The sequence below is a fragment of the Cervus canadensis genome, chromosome 22, assembly GCF_019320065.1.
Source record: "Cervus canadensis isolate Bull #8, Minnesota chromosome 22, ASM1932006v1, whole genome shotgun sequence".
Classification (NCBI taxonomy): Eukaryota; Metazoa; Chordata; class Mammalia; order Artiodactyla; family Cervidae; genus Cervus; species Cervus canadensis.
The window spans coordinates 22,799,101-22,818,698 of record NC_057407.1 but is presented as its reverse complement, the minus strand read 5'-3'; the positions used below and the strand labels follow the sequence as shown (position 1 = coordinate 22,818,698).

At 39.6% G+C, this 19,598-nt stretch overlaps 1 protein-coding gene across 2 annotated transcripts in view; it reads left to right on the top strand.

The window, feature by feature from the left end:
* Nucleotides 1–19,598, top strand: part of SYNPR (synaptoporin) — a 284,287-nt gene that overhangs the window by 259,668 nt on the left and 5,021 nt on the right. For both annotated transcript variants that reach the window (XM_043442963.1, XM_043442964.1), the window contains one exon: nucleotides 18,395–18,586. In XM_043442963.1, coding sequence (XP_043298898.1) covers nucleotides 18,395–18,586 — 192 coding nt within the window. The remainder of the gene's footprint in view (nucleotides 1–18,394; nucleotides 18,587–19,598) is intronic.

Genomic DNA, 19,598 nt, shown 5'->3' with positions numbered 1-19,598 from the left:
ACTGAGCCATCAGAGACTGTTGTCACTTTTTTTTGAAACTGTGACCACAGTCTCCTACTCCTCTTCCTCATCCTTCCTCCAGATCCAGTTTCCCTAGAGCCATATATGTACATTTGTTATCGCATCCTTATAAAAGGTCTCTGACCCTGAAAAGGTGAAGAAACAATGTTCAAGTCATTTCAAGTGAATGAGTGCGTGCTTTCATTTATATAGATTGGTAAACCCACCAGTCTCTCTCCCCTCTTTGAGCCCTTGTGCCTGCTCTTCTCTCTGCCTGGAAGATTCTACCCAGATGTCCACATGCCTGGCTCCCTTATTCCCTTCAGGATTTTACTTGTAGCCTCCTTTCTTAGTAAGACTTCCCTGGCCATCCCTGCTAGAATTTCAGCATCTACTTTCCCACCACATCCTTTTTTCCCCTTCTTCCCTGCATTATTTTTTCTCCAATAACACCATTACCCAAATTACTGCATAACTTCACTTACCTTGCTCATCGTCTCCTCCACACGAAAGCACACTCTACAAAGATAGGTATTTTTGTCTGCTTTTGTCCACTCCTGTATTTCCAGGATCTAGAAGCCCACTTTAGACATGGTGGCAAGTAAGTGAATAATCAATGATGTTTACTGATTTTTTTTTTGGTTCTTTTATTCATTTATAGTCCTGGATTATTTAGCTTTCGTTAATTTTCCTAGTTCTCATTTGAAATGAATAAATAATTTCAAATTACTTTTGTGGTTGTTTTCTCATATCTAGCTACAAAAACAAATGGAGAATTTGCCTGTTGTTTTAAGGAAGAACACTCTGCTATTTCTCTTTAGTTTTGAATGCCAAACTTGGTTGGCGTGGGGTGGGGTTGAGGACTGTTGCATTTAAAATTATGGAAAATGAATTAGGAACTTTCATTTGCAAGGTCTTCCCATTCATTAAATTCATAAGTAAATATTATATGACCCAATGGAGGTAGGTGATCTTGAATAACAGGTGAAATTAGTCCTCACATCCATTTTGTATTTAGAAATGAAGAAACTGGGGAATATTAGAAAAAGAAATCTATGTCACTACTTATTTTTGAGCCAAGTACATCAAATCCTCTTTAGGACAGAACTCACAGTTGTGAGACTACTTGCCTCGTGGAAAGTATGTGTATTGATAAAATGCAGGTAGTTTAGCAAACACAACAGTATCTGTAAGCAAGATTGCATTTCTTCCCCAGATTCATGGAATTAAGTGCCCTGGGGCAACTGTTAATGTGACTCCAAAAAATAATAACTATTCTTTGCTCGTAGCATTACAAATCCTAATTCAGGCATGGCCTGGGGGGAGTTAAAAGGCAGGGTTGTTCTCAGTATAAGGTGGAAAGAAATACCCAAAAAAGCCAGGCAAATGGTGCAGTACAGGCATCTCTGAGGGAGGAATGCAGCTGGGCATATGCTGCTGATCATTCAAGAAACCAAAGTCAATGTCAGCCTTTTCATTCAGGTGGTGTCATGGACTTTCCTGGCAGTCTAGTGGTTAAGACTCCACGCTTCTACTGCGGGGGCCACGGGTTCCATCCCTGGTTGGGGAACTAAGATCCCGTATGCTACGGTACAGGCTAAAAATAAAAATAAAGTGGTATCAAAACTAATTAGATTTAGTTAACACTCAGTCAGTCTCTAGTCTTGAAAGCCAATGGGTGGCTCTAATTCTGGTTAAGTGGGTTGGCATCCAGCATCCACAATCTCACTTCCAAAATTCATTCTTAACAAGTGGGTCTCCTTGTCAAACAATTCTAGCCTGTGTCTAGTTTACCTGGAAGGGATAATTCTAACAGTTAATCTTTATTCAGTAGCTACAGAAAGTCAGGCATCCTGTGATGAGTGTTTCATGTGTGACATCTCTTTTAATCCTTACTAAAGTTTTGCTAGATAGGTATTGTCCCATTTTACAGATGGGAAAACTGAGGTTGAGAAGGTTCAGGGATCTTGACTAAAGTCTAAAGTCACACAGTGAATCAGCCATGAAGAATCCAGAACTGACTTCAGAAGTATGGCAATTAACCCCTACTCTCTCCTGCCCTTTTAAAGAATGAAAGCTAAGAAGTTGGGGAAATGGTAAAAAATGACCCCTAAGGTCACTTGGCTCCAAGCTGACACTTCACAAACTGTTTCAAGGGAGCACTAAGTTGAGATTTTTAAACCTTTGGGTAAGGTAGGGGTAGTAGGTTGTCACTATAACAGAATCAAACAACAACAAAAAAGACCTGTCGGCCATTCCAAGCCCATAACATAGTGGAGAGCACTCTTTGTTCACTTGACATATGATCATTCCATGATCAATTTTTTAAAAAGGCAAAAACTAGCAAAATATGTGCCCATATATAAGAAAGATATGTAAAAACATAGAACATTTCCAACCTATTGACACTTAGTCTTCCATTCAACCAGGAAACATCAACACAGCAATATACTGCCCCTCACTCCCTCCTGGTCCTCAGAGTTTCTCCCTGAACTGAAGCAATTCCAGGGCTCGCGTGTCTCATACATGCCCGCCAAACACAGGCCCACCATCTTATGCATACACAGAAGCAAGGACACTGCTGTGTGAGAGACTTGAAAGGTTTATCAAAGAGTATTTATACTCTTGGTGATTTTCTTATTACAGAAAAAGTCTTAGACCCCATCTGCAGTTATGCATGATTCAACTATCACATTTCCAACATATTTTAAAAAGTCAGTATTGCAGCTATGGATTTCTCTTTACCTTCAGCTGCACATAGTTACTTTTACAGGTACTGTAATTTTCCTTTCAGACTCTTTCCAAATCATCAGTCAAAGTACTTGCAAAATGTTTGTTTACCAAGAATTTTCCACTAGGTTCAATACTGTTTGCCATGGTGTGTAAATGGAATGAGGGTGGTTCCTGAAATCTGGAACCAGGACATCATATACTTACCTCCAAAACAGGGTGCAGCTTTCTTTGTGCTCAAAAAAAGGACTCTGTTTGGTTTCATTTTTGTAATAGTGAAGACAAGGTTTTCCTTTTAAAAAAGAAATGATATTATGAGTGGCACTTGGGACAGCTCTGCAAACTGGTATGAGATTATTATATCTTCAGCTAATTTCTGCACAGTTGTCTGCAAAGGGTCATCTTTGTGACTAAGAATATCTTATGTAGAACCTTCACTTTTTTAATAGTTCATTTCTTCCTCTCATCAACAGGATACAATATGGCATATAATGAGATCTCATTATAAGATTTTAATATACCACAGGTCAAATGGTGCCCACATAGCTAACTGCTCAAGACCAGATTCTAATAATGTGCAGTTTTAGCTAAATGCCTATTATTGGACTTTTGTCTGATAATATTAGTCCTAATCCCCTGATACTCAGCTTCATAGGTTTCATTAAGCAGTCAGTTTGGGGAGAAAAAAAGGGAAAAAGAGCATATGTGTTTCTTCTTCATTTGTATAATAGATTTTGCTCTCTCTGCTTGCATCTATTAGAAAGAACCCTGGACTCAGTGAGGCAATAGTTATAAAAATATATTCAGCAGTTTCGGTAAGACATAATCTAAGCAGAGCTATAATGATTGAGGGTCCAGGCTCTGGAGTCAAGGCTGCGGGGTGGCACTGGGTGATTTATTCATCTCACTGTGCCTCTATAGCCTCACTTACTAATTGATAGGAGTAATGTGTGCTGTGCTATGCTAAGTCACTCCAGTCATATCTGACTCTTTGCAACCATATGAACTTTAGCCCACCAAGCTTCTATGTCCTTGGGATTCTCCAGACAAGAATAATGGAGGGGGTTGCCATGCCCTCCTCCAGGGTATCTTCTTCGACCCAAGTTGAACCCACGTCTCTCTTATGTCTCCTGCATTCGCAAGTGAGTTCTTTACCACTCTTGCCTGGGAAGCCTGATAGGAATAATAGTACCTACCTTATCACTGAGAATTGAATGAGGTTAACACTCAGCACAGTGCCTACACCAGATAGAAATTAATAAATGCTAGAAGAGAGAAAATAAGAAAGTTATCTTAAAATCAAATTGGGAAAATGAGACCTACCTATGAAAATGTGACAGGGTAGCAATGTGTGCAAAATAGTGTGGGAAAGCCCTTGAGAACAGGAGTGGAGAGCTGTGGATGCTGGAGAGGACTGGGAAGCTTTTATGGGGGAAATTTCCACATAGGCTAGGGTCTTCCTTCTCAAAGTTTGTCCCTGGACCAGCAGCCCTGGTACCACATGAAAGCTTGTTACAAAAACAGAGCCTCAGACCTCCTCCAGACCATCTGAACCAGAATCTGCAGTTCAGCTAGATGCCCAAGTGGTACACGGCACCTCAGGTAGAGAAGCCCTGCTCCCAGACACATCTTGCTTCTCAGAGCTTTCAGTCTTGTGTGCTGTTTTCTCATACACATCGGCACTTAGAACAGCATAGCACCAGGGAAAAGGGAAGCCCTCCTCCCCAAAACTCCCACTGCTAAAATCTTCGAGTGTTACAGTCTCACAATCCCTTGTTGGGAATATGATAGAACTGACAAAAATAAGTAGAATCAGCTAAGTAAAGCAAGAAACATAAGTTATGATCCATTAATATTTATGCCTCAACGGGGTACAAATCAACAAATGTTTATTTCCTCCAGACTGGAAACAAAAACCAAGAAAATATATGATGACTCTTTGGGGGAGGGTTTGGACAGAAATTCCTGGTCCCCTCAGATTTACAAAAAGAACGGGGATTCCTGCAGAAGGCAATGACTTTTCAGTTCCATGCATCTCCCTTTTCGTTCTCCTCACACACCCCCAAACAACACTGTGTTTCCACAAGTTACACTCTGCACATAGCACACATTGCAGACAGACACACAGACACATTCTCAGACTCATCTACACCTTGCCACTTTTTCGTGCTTGCCTTCCTTCTGTCCTGAGGCACCTGCTCAAGTCGTGCTTGCCAGAGACACAGACTCTTCAATCTGGAATAAACTTATGGGAAACAGGATAAGAGCAGAAGGAAGAACCGATGGTAAAAAAATAATACCTGTGATTTATTGGGTACCTAGTTGTGCATGATATTGTCTCACCAATTAGCCATTCTTTTTTCAGTTCTTACAATAATTCTCTAAGACAGGCCATTAACTGTCTACTATTTCAGCTGAGGAAATAAAGACCCACAAGGGAAATAATCAGCCAAAGGCTATGCAACTGAGAACCAACTATGACCAAGACTCAAATCCAGGTCTGTCTTCTTCCCAACTGACACAGTGAAGCCAACATTGATGAATCCAATAACCATCTTTTGAAGAAATGGCTTCTAATTTGTAATGCAAATGTAATATTTTCCTTCGCTTCCATTTTGTATGATGAGCAGGCAAGTGGCAAAGGAATTTTCTAAAGTCAGGCTGAATTTAAGCTGTGGATGGTGAAGTGCAGGATAATTTCCTCGCTGGTATTTTAGAAGTTCTTCGTTTTAACCATCTGTTGCAGGCTGACAGATGGGTTGATATGTGACAGAATAATAGGTCTTCAATTCTAGGAAGGCAGAAGGAATGCTTGAAAAATAGCAGCTCTTTTCATGAACCTAACTGTGCTAACACCGCTTGCTCACTTGTAAAAAAAAAGAAAAATGTCGGTGGGAGGGAAGTGTGAAATATAATCATAATCGTTCCCCTAAACAGAAAGTTTCTCACAGTTGCCGAAGGTCAAATCCAATAAAATATGCCTATTCTAAAATGATGCTAAAGTTTTCAAATTCAGTTATTTAGAAGGGTATACAGGAGGATAGATATAAAGAAAAATAGCAAAAAAAAAAAAACAAACCCCCAAACCCTTCTTCCAGTCATTTAATTTTTTATAGGCAGCCAGTGTTCTGAGTTTCTTATACCTTTGAAATAATTTATGAACTGTGAGATATTTGAAACCCAAATGATTTCTACTCTGCCAAATGTGAAGCCCCTTTCTTCTTTTCTTCAGTGGATATAGAAGAGAAATCATGCCAGACGTTTGGCTAGGCACTGGGACACAGGTGGTTAAGATTGTTGCGTCCCCAAGGAACTTACATTCCAGTGAATGAGGTCAACATATGAACAGAATTTAAATAGCTCGTATTATGTGCCTTCTGAGAATGTAGCAAAGACCAACATGTCCATCAATCATAGCAGTGGCTCATTCTCCAGGCAGAACTTCTTTAGATGGCCTTACATATCTTAACACAATTATCCCAGTTCTTTTCAATCATGCATTGTCACCAGATGAAATGTCCCACACATACACACACACACACACACACACACACACATTCCTGGATGTTACCAAATAGGTTTGATGCTCTCCCCACAAAGAACCACTGGCCCAAAGTTTAGACTATTAACAAAAAATTTTGGCTATGTGAATTTAACCTCAGCAGGATGAATCTATTTTTAAAAGAACACCAGGATATAGAGTTTAAAAAAAAAAAAAAAAAAGCAAGTCATTATTGCTGAACTCATTGTCAACTGTCATTGACCATGACAAAATCAGGCCATATCTCTTGAAGGTTTCATCCTCTTATCCAAGGTCACTATCTCAACTGTTAATGCATCAGTGAAAGTACTGCAGTCCCCATGATTAACATTTGTATTTATAACCCTCACACCAACCTTGTAAGTCAGGCACTCCTCTTCCATGTTACAGATGTAAACACTGAAGCCCAGAGAGTTTTTAAATCTGTGATTAAGTTTTCTTCACTGTATTATTTCCAACCATGCATACCATGTCCTATCTGGAGATTTCAGTAGTGTAGAATAGTAAGTTAATAATAGGATTATGTTTTCAAAGGAGTATTTGACAGCCTGGATTTATCTCGTCGGCAGTTCCTTCCCACTCTAACATTACGTAATTCTGGAGAAGGAAGGTATGCACGTCTTTCCAGCTTCAAGAAAAGTGATAGCAAGAGAGCACAGAGCAAAGTTCAAAGAGGAACCTGAAGGGTTCAGAAGGTGGCCCCGGAGAGGTCTACTGTCATTTTCAGAGTCACAGTTTCTCAGCGTAGCTTACTTGAAATGATTTTCTATAAAATGCGTCCATTTTTAAATATAGGTTGGTGGGGGAGGCAACTTAAATTTACTTAGACCAATTAGGAAATTTCTTTAGATTGCCTGGTATTTTCAACATTCGTGTCTCTACTGTGTGTCGTTGTATGGAGGAAAAAACGTAGTTGTGTGTTATCTGTTTTTCAAAAAGTGTGTGTGAGGTGTGTGTGTATGCATACACATAGAGAGAGAGATCTGTTTATCTATGTGTGTGCATGCTCAGTCATTCAGTCTTGCCCAACTCTGCAACCACATGGACTGTAGCCCACTAGGCTTCTCTGTCCATAGAATTTTCCAGGCAAGAATACTGGGATAGGTAGCCATTTCTTCATCCAGTGGATCTTCCCAACCCAGTAATCAAACCCACACCTCATACCTCTCCTGCATTGGCAGGCAGATTGTTTACCACTGTGCCACCTGGGAAGCATCTATGTATATTCATATATATGTATCATTGTGATGGAGTAGTTTTGTTCCTACAATGTAAGAACATTGTAGCCCAGGGTACATGTGAGTGGTAAAGTTCAAATATGGCTGCTCTTGACTTCTGGCCTCCTGTCATATCTCCTATACACTGTGTTTCCTCCAGATGTTTCATCTATATGCTGCCTGACATCTGTTGTTTTCCAGAAATGTTTACAGTACCCAGATGTTTATTGTCAAGTAAACAAAGCTGGTGGTTAATTGTCTAAACCTTAGACAAATTTCATCTAGCTAGTTCAATGGCAGATCAAAAAATATTTTAGAAATGCTAAATAATACAGAAAAATTTATTTTAAAAAATTGGCAAGATGCTCAATAAGCATCATTTCCAAATTTCCAGACTTATCCTTGACTAACTCTATAGATGTGATTTTTCCCAATTATTTTTAAGACATCTAAATTGATTTCAACAGTTGCCTCATCTGCAGCCTAAGACTTAGGCATCTTACTTGTTTCTGTACTTATTGGTAGATGTGTCAAAACCAGTATCCAAGTATTTGGAAAGAGTGTCATTTTCTGCACACGCTAGCAACTCACTTAGAAACAGTAACAGCGCTGGTTGTTTCCCTAGGCTTATAACCCTGTAGAGTGCAAGGGTCCAGAAAGGCAGGACTACTCTTCTGCCAACATTTAGATATATAAACAGACCCATCTCAGGTCTCTTTACCCCGATCACTCTGTTTCTTGGCCTTCTTAGAGGGAGAGAGTTACAAGTGCAAAGAGCTGATAGCCTCAGCAGACATGTGGGCCCCCAAAGTCCCCAATAAACAAGCTTCTTCCCCTCACACTTCAGCTTCCCTCTTGGTCCTGATCAGTGTGAACATGCATCCTTCTTGGGCCTTGATTAAGCAGGTAGCAGAGAGAAGCCCGAAGCTTCCTCTGCATGCTAATTCAGGGGCCTTCCAGATAAGTCATTTCACAGTGTGCTTATTATTCAACATGAGTCTGCTTGGAGAACCACCCAAGGGACAAACCTGAAAGAATTCTGGATACAACCAGGTCTGTGTAGCTTTCCTTGTCCCCCGCTAAACTGATCAATGCCCCACATGCATTTTTGTTTATTTTAAGAACACCAGGTCTCTTTCCTGAAAATCCATTCTCACCATTTTCAATTACAAATTCTTCTGTGGTTACGTAAGGTTTCTCTCCTCCAAAAGAATGGATGTTAGGATCATGTCTGTTTTTGATAGTGTATTGTATTCCTGAGACCTGGCATCTAGTCAGTTCTTACTAGAGATTTGTTGAATAAGTGAATGAACCACCTGATTTATTTTACCATCAAAACCCACTGGATAATACCAATGGATTTTTCTAGACTGTTATATATTCAATTATTACGTATAGAATATGTTTGTGTAAATTATATATTTGTGTACTGAGCAAAGCATTTTATTGAGTTAACTCATTTATTCTTGACAAAAATCCTGTGAAAATATATGTCACTATTGTCCCTTTTTACAGATCGGAAAACAGGCTTAATAAGGTCCCAGAGATACTTAGAAAGAGTTGAGATTTGAACCCAGGGCTACCTGATTACAAAGACTAGACTGTACTACTAGGTAATACTTTTTTCTCTAAAAGTCTGTATATAAGACCTACCTCACAAATCCTTGGTAAAGATTAAGTGGAATAGTGTTTGTAAAGGTCTTAGCATGGGGCCTGACTTACAGTAGGCACTAGATCAATAGCATCTATTACTAGTAATGTTACTATTATTTCTAGTAATTTATTTAAAACAGTAGTTAATTTTCTTATATTACTATTAACTTGTTCAGAAATGTTTGTGCTATTTGTAATGAAAAGCTTTGGCTGAATCGATTGGAAACCAGAGCAGGTTGTAAGGAGTGTTTTTAGCATATGATTTACAACAGCATTGCAGCAAGCTACTGAAGACCTTGTTTCCATTCCAAAAACGCCAAACAGCCAAGAACACCTCCTTCTTGCAACCAGATTATGAAATCAATTGTCTATGACTGAGCTATAGGGAGGAATGCAGGAGATCTTTTTTTTTTTTTCATAAGAAACATTTGAAACAAGAAGCAGGAAGGTTCAGTTCCACATCTGAGCAACCACAAATCGATGGATAAAGTTCTCTGGGAACAGACTGGAAAAGTGCAGTATGGCAATCATAATCAAATTTAACTTAAGAGAAAAAGAAATGAAATCCTACACTGATTCTCCAGCATAAGCCAGATTCTTCACACATGGAACCAGATGATTGATTGTTACCTACCTTCCATGAAAGAGCATCCCCACCCTCTGCATCTTTCTTTCTGCACAGTTCTGAGTAGCTGACAGTGTGGCGATAGTGTATTGTCACAGTAGTAATGTGAAACAACCCAGATAGTGCAGAGCAGGCAAAGATGTAAACCACTGGTGGGCCAAGAACAGGTCTTTGGCTGGTGTGGAGACTGGCAGGCTACAGTCCAAAGGGTCACAGAGAGTCAGACATGACTGTCACACACATACACACCCCATTTTTAGAACAGAACCCAGCCCAGAGTGGGAAAATAATAAGTATTGAACAGATGATTTAAAAAAGGGACAAGTAAAATGATGGGCAAATGAATGAATCCATTGAATTTGGAGTTAGATCTGAGTTTGGGGCCCAATTCCTCTAATTACTTACCTTCTCTAAGCTTCTTCATCTGTAAAATGGAAAAGCTGATGCTACTTCATAAGGTTGTAGTAAGACTGAACCGAGGGGAAATGTGTGAAGCACATCGACAGCATGCCTGACACATAGCAAGCCCCCCATCAAAACTGGTTTGGAATACAATGAGGTTCAGCTTCCAGTAAGAAACACAGACTTTGAAGCTCAACAAACCATAGTCGCAGGCAGAACTTAGCCAACTTAGTGACTGGGAGCTCTCCAGCAACTTCCTTGATCTCTCTGAACATCAGTTTTCTCATTTGTCAAGTGGAGTCAATAATAGCCACCTTGAAGTGTTATTATGAGAACTAAATGCGCTATACATGGGTTATACACTGTGTACAGTGTCTGGTACATAGTAACTGATCTCTAAATGACAGCCATAAGTATAAATACTGCAACTTAATTTTTATCATGAGTAAATAAAATCGCTGGCCTTTAAAAGCAACAGAGTGCTTTTATAATAGATTAGGCATACAGATTCTGGAGCCAAACTCCTTGGGTCTGAATCTTGGCTCTGCATCTTTCAAGCGGATTTAAGTAATATATCCCATCTGTAAAATGGGACTCCTTGTGTCATCCCATTTCACCAGCCACCATCTTGGCATATGTCTTGAGAATAGAGGGGTCACCTCAAACTTTGCCCCCACTCTGAAGCTGAAACGTGGCTCCCATTTGGCAGGGCTGTTCCTGTGGTCCGTCTCTCCCTTGACTGCCAGTATTGAAAACCTAAGGCTCCCTTTGGTCATTGGTCTTCCTTCAGCCCTCCACCAGACCACTGAGACAATGTTTCAGGCCATCACCTCAATCCATGTAAGAAATCCTATAGGCCAGGACGGATGCAAAAGGCATGCTGGCCTTGTAAAAGCTAAGCTAAAAAATGGCTTCCAGCGTCATCTCAGGCTCAAGTTCCAAGAAAAATTGTGACCTCAGTGACCCAAAACAAAACAAAGGGCATCACTGTCAGTGGAGCCTGAATGTAAATGTGCTTCCACTTGTTAATTGTAGACTGGAATTAAACTGTCCCATCACACATTGACTGTTGAACACTTGAAATGTGGCTGACACCAAAGTGAGATGTACTGTAGGTATCCATTACACACCAGATTTCAAAGACTTAATACCAAAAAAAGTAAACTGTCTTATCTATAATTTTATAATATATGAAATGATAATATTTTTAAATATTGAGCTATATTATATTAATGCATGTAATGTATTACTATAATTGCACAAATCTCTTTTTGCTTTTTTATGAAAAAATGTGGTCACTATTAAACATAAAATTACATATGTGACAGCCAACTCTGGCTCACGTTCTATTTCTATGAGATAGCACTGGGTTAGAATCTCGGTGTTTCCAGCCCAGAATGGGGCCATGCAGTTCTTTCAAAACCTCAGGCATTCTCCGCCCTTCTTCTGTCATGTGGGCCACAAGTTATTTACTGTTGTTCTTTAAATTAAATTATTTTTTAACTTCAACAAAATCTATTGTTGAAGAAAACTCTACCACTCCTGAATATAGAAGTCTAGTGTTATTCGACATAATTAGAAGATAAACCCAGAAGTGAATCAATAGAAAATAAACAGTACTGTGTTCCAGCCAAGTACCATTGTTTGCCTGACGGCTCTGAGCCTAGGGCTGATTTTCTTTAATAGGTGGATATTAAGTTTATTAAATAGGTATTAGAGACATATTAGCAGCCATCTGAGACTTTCTCCTTTACTGTCCATATAGAAAGAGAATTGTGAAGGAGAAGTCATTTTTTTCTTTGTAACTTAGTGTAATTTCTTGCTATATCTGTGTTCCCACAATTAGGTAGCTGAAACTTCAGAACAGCAGGGCATGATGGAAAACTACTCACTTTCATGCAGCCCAAATTCTACTCTCAGTTACTTATGAAAATTTGGACACATCATTTAACCTCCCTGGATCTGTAAATGAGTATAATTAACTTCATCATCACTCAGTGATTATGTAGATCAAATGATCTCTGCCATGAGTGAAAGTCGCTCAGTCGTGTCCGACTCTTTGTGACCCTATGGACTATACAGCCCATGGAATCTCCAGGTTAGAATACTGGAATGGGTAGCCTTTCCCTCCTCCAGGGGATCTTCCCAACCTTGGGATCGAATCCAGGTCTCCCGCATTGCAGACGGATTCTTTACCAACTGGGCCACAAGCATCTTCTGCCATAGCATGTTAAAAACTAGACATTCTCCAGAAGTCAGATGTCATTTTTATTAGTGTTTCAAATGAAATAATGAAATAAACCTGTGAGAGAACAGAAGGTTATCCCATTCAGCCCACTGCTCGGCAGTTGTCTCTTCAAAGACAGGTCCAAATCTCTTCCCTGATCAGAGCCTCTCTCACGCTGTTTGATTTTTGTGTTTCCTCATTCACAGCTTCATTCTGGGACTCCTGAAAGCTGACTGAGAAAAGTGAATCCAGCTATACTGAGGATGAGGGTGACCCACTGGATTACCCAGTTTCTAGTGTAGGCTCTCAATGTAGGTGTCAGCCATGGTAAAAAGAGCAAAGCCATCAAATAGGATAGATAATTAAGTCATTGGAGTTGACATTTTGTGAATAGTTGCTAACAGACATGTGAAATTGACCGTGTTTACCAATATCCAGTGGAGCTGCAGTGTGCCATCATCAGGGAGAAATAGAGATAGGTTCTTATCGTTGATTGTGGTTTAGTCCCTAAGTCGTGTCCAACTCTTTGCAACCCCATAGACTTTAACCCGCCAGGCTCCTCTGTCCTTGGGTTTCTCCAGGCAGGAATACTGGAGTGAGTTGCTGTTTCCTCCTCCAGGGGATCTTCCCAACCCAGGGTTCAAACCTGCATTTCCTGTGTTGCAGGGCGATTCCTTACCACTGAGCCGCCAGACAGGTTTACCTGGTTCTAAAATACCAAGTTTTCTGTCACCAAAGATGACTCCCTTTTGTATTCCCCAGACTGATCCAGGACAAGGATCTTTAACATATTAAATTACATTCTAGTAAAAATGAGCTTGCTAACAGTAAATTAGGAGAACTGGGGGCAACAAAAACACACCCAACCAACAAAATAGAAACAAACCACCCAGGCAACATGAAGCCAGGCTGCTCCCTCTGCTGAGGAAGCTGTTTTCTTGGATCATTGAGCAGATTCTTAGCACATACTGCAGAAACACAACCACATAGCGTGTCCATGTTCTTTTGGAAAAGTGAGACCAGTAGCTCAGAGCAAAATTTATAAACCACTTAATGGACCATGGGCACATCATTCAGCCTTCATGGTCACAGTTTCTTCGTCTACAGTATGGAGCTAGTAATGTCTGCTCTGGCTACTTTTTGGGGTCTTATGGGGGCCACATACATACACTGAGAGTTTGGGGGAAACATTAAAGCACCTTTTGAATGGCAGCCTCTCCTTTCAATGAGAGGAAGTGGCACAAGCCAAGCTAGCAGAAGATACCTTTTATGTGCATCCTGGTAACTTAACGGTAGATGTTACAAATGTATGTCTTGAGTTTCTTCCATGCATACTTTATCTCTGTTAGATAAACGAGGTATAGCATTTGTAAAAACTGGGTCCTCGCCTGCACCATCAGAAGAAAGTCACTTCTCAAGTACGAGGCATTTATCTCTCCTGGCACAGAGGTTATTTTAGGTGGACCATTAACATGGCATTAAGTAAGATGAGTGAAAAGTTGCTCCATATTTAGTTTAAGCCTTCTAATTAGGTCATGCTAGTATTTCTTTAATATCCTTTTAACACTCATGAATCTCCTTTTTAACAGAGATCCTAGATCCCAAAGCCTTGTGCAAACATCCCCAGCTAGAATTTAAAGTATTTTCACTGTATAGCCTTTATGTTTTCAGTTTTCTTCTACCTATAAAAAGTTGGTTGGTTTAACATTTATTGTACACATATAATTTCCTTCTAAGATAACCTTATTTATGTAAAAAGGGTAATTTGCTTTAAATGAAATGTTGAACAGTAACACCAGAGATATGCACATAAAATCAGAATTGTTCAGGTAGTACCAAATGACTGAAGCTTAGAGAGCATCAACTAAGATAGCTATCTTCCTAAAATGCACTGAAGAAAGCTCATGATATGGCATAGCAGTCAAGTGAGGCACTAGTTATCAGGAGAGCATTTGGCCTGTCTGTTCTTCAGTTTCCTCTTAAGCAAAGCAGGGCTGACCTAAGGACCTCAGCTACAGGGTTAATGACGTCTGCAAGTGGTTAGCAGAGTGCCTGGCATACAGGGAACACTCTGAATGTGACAGCACACACGTGACAGCAGCTGTTTCCTAAGACAGCCACTAGTTTGGGACAGTTTTTAACGAACCCTCTGCCCTCTCTACCATGTTCTGTGTCCAGGAGGTGACTTGCATGAATCACAGCGAGTTCCAGGTGGGTTTGGCCAATTGAAGTGAAACCACGGTTTAAGTCCATTTCACCTACCTTCCGTAATCACAGTTATTTTAAGACTTACCTTTCCTCCAAGGAGAAGGAAACTGGAATCAGCTGTGTTTAGTTTCAACTGATCTGATGAAGATGGAATAGAACCCACAACCTTCAACTGGGTATGCACCAGTGTCTGCTAGTTGACCTTTTCACATCAGTGGGCTAGAAAAACTCCAAGAGCGGAGACCTACTAGGCCTAGTTATGCCTGTGCAGAACGAGGATTCTTGCACCTTCTTTCAATCACCCTTCCCCACACTCCCTTTGCCTAAACCCGCTCTGCTGCCGTATTCCATAAATATCTCACCCCTTGCCCTCTGGGGCAAATGTGAGATTTGTTTTCCCATCTTCTCGCTTGGCTCTCTTGCAAAAAAATCTTTTCTTTGCTGCACTCCTAGGCTTGTCAGGATTTTGGCTTGCTGAGCATTGAGCAAAATGAACCTGGTTCAGTAGATTAAAGCAGCAGTCCCCAACCTTTTTGGCATCAGGGATTGATTTCATGGAAGACAGTTTTTCCTCGGGGGAAGAGGGGAAGAGGGGAAAAGGGATGGGGGAGGGGAGAGGAGGAGGAGTGGGGGAAGAGAGAGGAGGGATGGGGAAGGGGGAGGATGGATGGTGGTGTGGGGTGGGGGCAGGGAAGGTTTTGGGATGATTCAAGTGCATTACATTTATTGTGCACTTTATTTCTATTATGATTACATCAGCTCCACCTCAGATCATCAGGTGTCAGATTCTGGAGTTTGGGGACCCCTGGATTAAAAGATGGGAAGAAAGTGGGGGTCAGGTTTGCTCCCAAATCTCTCCCTGAATGTAGCTTCAAAACTTAGATTATACCCAAAGTCCAAAAAACGTTCAGGCTAATTGATACTCAAGCTAGAATTTTGAAATAGTCTCCTGGTTGTCACGCTTTGCTTAGTTATAGAAAACCATTTGAGGCTGCTTATTTTTTTTAATAGAAAAACTCAATTCTAATGACATTTTTTGTTTGGTCTAATTATAAATCCTGGTACAAATAGGGCACCTGAAGTTCTGTCTGGGACAGCTATTGATATAATCAGTCAGTGCCTCGATCACATTGCCATGCTCTTTTTATTTGATCTAATTATAAAATATGTTTAAAAACATACAAGCTTACATACCACCTGGTAAACTCCTATATAAAAGTTTATAGAACCAGATTGAGACTATTTTGTATGTTCATTTATTCTTTCTTTCTTTCATTCTCTCAACAAATGTTGCTAACACCTTTTCTGCCAAGACCCAACAATAGGCAAGGTAGACAAAGCACCTGCCCTCATGCAGCTGACATCTTACTCTGGAAAAGAGGCAAGCCTGCACATTTTCACTTCTCACAACCATCCAATGACACAGATACTGTTATTAGCCCAATTTACAGAGGGCAGAATTCAGGCTTCAAGTAAGTCAAAACATCAGGATTCAGTCCCAGGTCAATCTGAAGACAGACTCTGAGCTTTTAATTAGTATTGAGATATTGTATACAATATACTGATCCCTCTTTATGAGATGGTACTCGGGGAAAGGGTTGGATTGGCTTCCCAAAATAACTCCAAGGACATAGGTCCTGACTTCAGTCAAAAAGTTTATATCGAAAGTGATTCATTACTACTTTTTAAGTTTCTTAATGCACTTATTTTAAATTAAAAAATAAATGTTCCTGGGACTTCTCTGGTGGTCCAGTGGCTGAGACTTGTGCTCCCAATGCAGCTTCCATCCAGGTCAGAAAAGTAGATCCCAAACACTGCAACTAAGAGTTCGCATGCCACAACTAAGAGCCTGAACAGTCAAATAATTTTTTTTTGTAAAGAAAGAAGATTAAAAAAAAAAAAGCCAAGTATTCCTTAAAGCAGACATGAAAAGCTATATAGAATAGTGAAGCTCTCAGGTTCTGGAAGCAGACAGCCAGGCTTAGAATCCTGGCTCCCCAACTTACTAACTCTTGACTCTGAGAATTTTATTTAACTTTTTGGGCCTCAGTTTCCTCAACTGTAAAATGAGGACAGGATTAGCATCTGTTTCATAGATCTGTTGTCAGGATTAAATGAATTAATACATGTACACTTGGAATTAATACATGTAAACTTGGAATCACATGATAACTGCTCAGTAAATTTTAGGTAGTATTACTGTTATTTTAATACATAAGTCTGAAAACTTTATTATTTTCTATAATTTCCAACTGAGAGTTTTCACTTGACTCTGTTCTTCAGCATTTCCCCATCCTAACAGCCTTTTTAAAAGTCTATTTCTTGCATAGCACAGGTAGCTCAACTCGGTGCTCTGTGGTGACCTAGACTGGTGGGATGAGATGGGGCTAGGAGGTTCAAGAGGGACAGAATATACGTGTACATATAGCTGACTCACTTCATTGTACAGCAAAAGCTAACACAATGTTGGAAAGCAATTATACTCCAATAAAACTGTTTCTATTTATGATGAGCATAATGCCAGCTACTGTCTTAGAATTACAGAGTGTCTATGACCACTAATAACTATGTAATCTCAAGAGAGAAAAGTCCATATTTTACATTTGTAAACCCTTGTAAGACCTGGTGCATGACTCAAAAATTGTCTGAGTAAATGGAGGAGTAATTGAATAAAGGTACCAGATTGAACATGAATAGAAGTTGTATTTGATACAGTTAATCTGGCTTATTTATTTATAACCATTCCTCCAATTTCTAATTCAAACCCCAACCCATGAGTTTCTCTATTCCAAATGGTCTTTCTGATTTGAAACAACTATAGATACTATATTTGTTTGCCTTTTTGTTTTTACCCCTATCTCTTTCCAGAAACACCTTCAAATGACTTAGAAGGACATATGAAACTCAGGATGAAATTAATTACAAATGAGAAGGAAAGAAGACAGGAAAGGCAGGATGGGTATATAAAACACAGTTCAGAATAGGGTTCAAATAGCCAGACTTTATTTAAAAAAAAAACACATTATAAGTGGGTAACGAATTGGCCCTAAGTTTTCTAAAGGCAACATGAAATGGTCAATTGGTGAGTTACATAATTTACAATGACCCCTGGATGGAAAGAGACCAGTTGTTCAGAAGATTCAGTCTTAGCAGTGGACCCTCTCCAAAAGTCACACCTAACAAATATCCACAACAGCATCTTTAGAATGTAAGTGCTCCTCAGGATCTTGATGAAGAGTAATTCAGTCACAGCATGAGGGAAGGCTAACCAGAGTAAGTGATAGCACCATGGCCTCAGATAGGAAAGAAACAGGTTTTCTACTTGAGGCATTTTTCATTTAAAATAATTCCTGTTGCTATATTAAATATACTATTTTCCTTCCCAGATCAGTGTTTTGTTATCTAGGTAAATAGGATGCAACATCTTTCTAGTAGTCAAACATAAATACAGTAAATCTGCACGATTGTCTTATGTTAGAACATGATCTGCTGAAGTCTTGGGAGTGCCTCCCAGTCCCACCCTCTTTAGAGAGGGAGGGTCACAAAGAAAGTTATGACAAGTCGCCCCCCCCCCTTGTCAGAAACACAGTAATCATTCATTAGTGTTACTATTATTGTTTATTTTCTGGAGATACAAATTAATATCAGATAACTATTATTCATTTTTCAACGTGGTTCCAATGCTGTGGGATCTTGCATAGCACATGGAATTTTTCGAAAGGCAAACCAATTGATTTGTTTCTAGAACTCACTTTTCTCTTCCTATTTTCTCTTTCTGTTTGTTCCTGTAGGACTTCATCGTCACTGTAGTCTTTTCGTTCTTGTGGTTGGTGGGTTCATCAGCTTGGGCAAAAGGACTGTCTGATGTCAAGGTCGCTACAGATCCCAAAGAAGTATTGTTACTGATGTCAGCTTGCAAACAGCCATCCAACAAATGCACGGCTGTCCACAGCCCTGTGATGTCCAGCCTAAACACTTCTGTGGTATGTTTCCCTCTCAGATCTTCATTTGCCAATCATGGGAATCAGAAAAGTGTCCCAGGAGTCATCTGGGAAATGTTTTGCCTCTGAATGGAGTCTAGTCTAAAAGGTGATAGTTCACTCTATGGGCTAGATGATCCTTTGGCCTTCAAGTTTTCTATTGTCAGAACCCATAGACTTTAATGTGTCCAATTACGGAGTTCTTAACAAGAGCCCAGCAGGTTCAGACAGCTTTTGCTTGGATGACGGTCAAGTCAGAATTCTAAGGCAGAAGCAGATATAAAATCTGAACTTTAAGACTGAAGTCTGCCAGAAGTTAAAAGGAATATTTGATAGCTTAGAGGTTTCCTGGGATGAAAACTTCGTTCAAGCCACACATAGAATATACCCAGTTGATTGTCTAGAGAAAAATACACAGACACAGTCAGGTACAGATAGAAATCATAGAATAAAAAATACCTATAATAGTTATGGTAATTTTTTAATCTTCTCCATGCTCTTGGTTTAGTTGCTTGATAACTTCAGAAAAGCAGAGCTATATTAGTTGAACAAAGTCCAGTATTATCATCAAGTATATGACTCTTACTGGGAGACAGGACGTCTGACAGATAGCAGAGCCACTAAATTGGATTCTTACTTCATGAGTGTAAGAACTTGTGTTATTCCAAAGAAGGAAACTATATCTGAGAGACAGAAACTATAATGACAGCAAAAAGTAGTAGTTACAAAGAATAGAAGGGCCAACAGTGTTCACTGAAGGATCGACATTCTTTAGCAACCTTTAAAAAATAATTATCTTTCCTTCAAGGTTAACTTATGTTTCTACAGCTTTCTGGAATTTAAGAAGGCATATGAAAAGGGAAAAAGATTGGCTCATCGGCTGCTGATGATTTGACTGTGAATCTTGCCTTATTAATAAGATAATAACATTGAAATAAACTATTATTAGGATCTCACAGTAATTTTTACTTATTTCTAGCCATACCTGTGGGTGAATACTTTGAGGTATATGTTA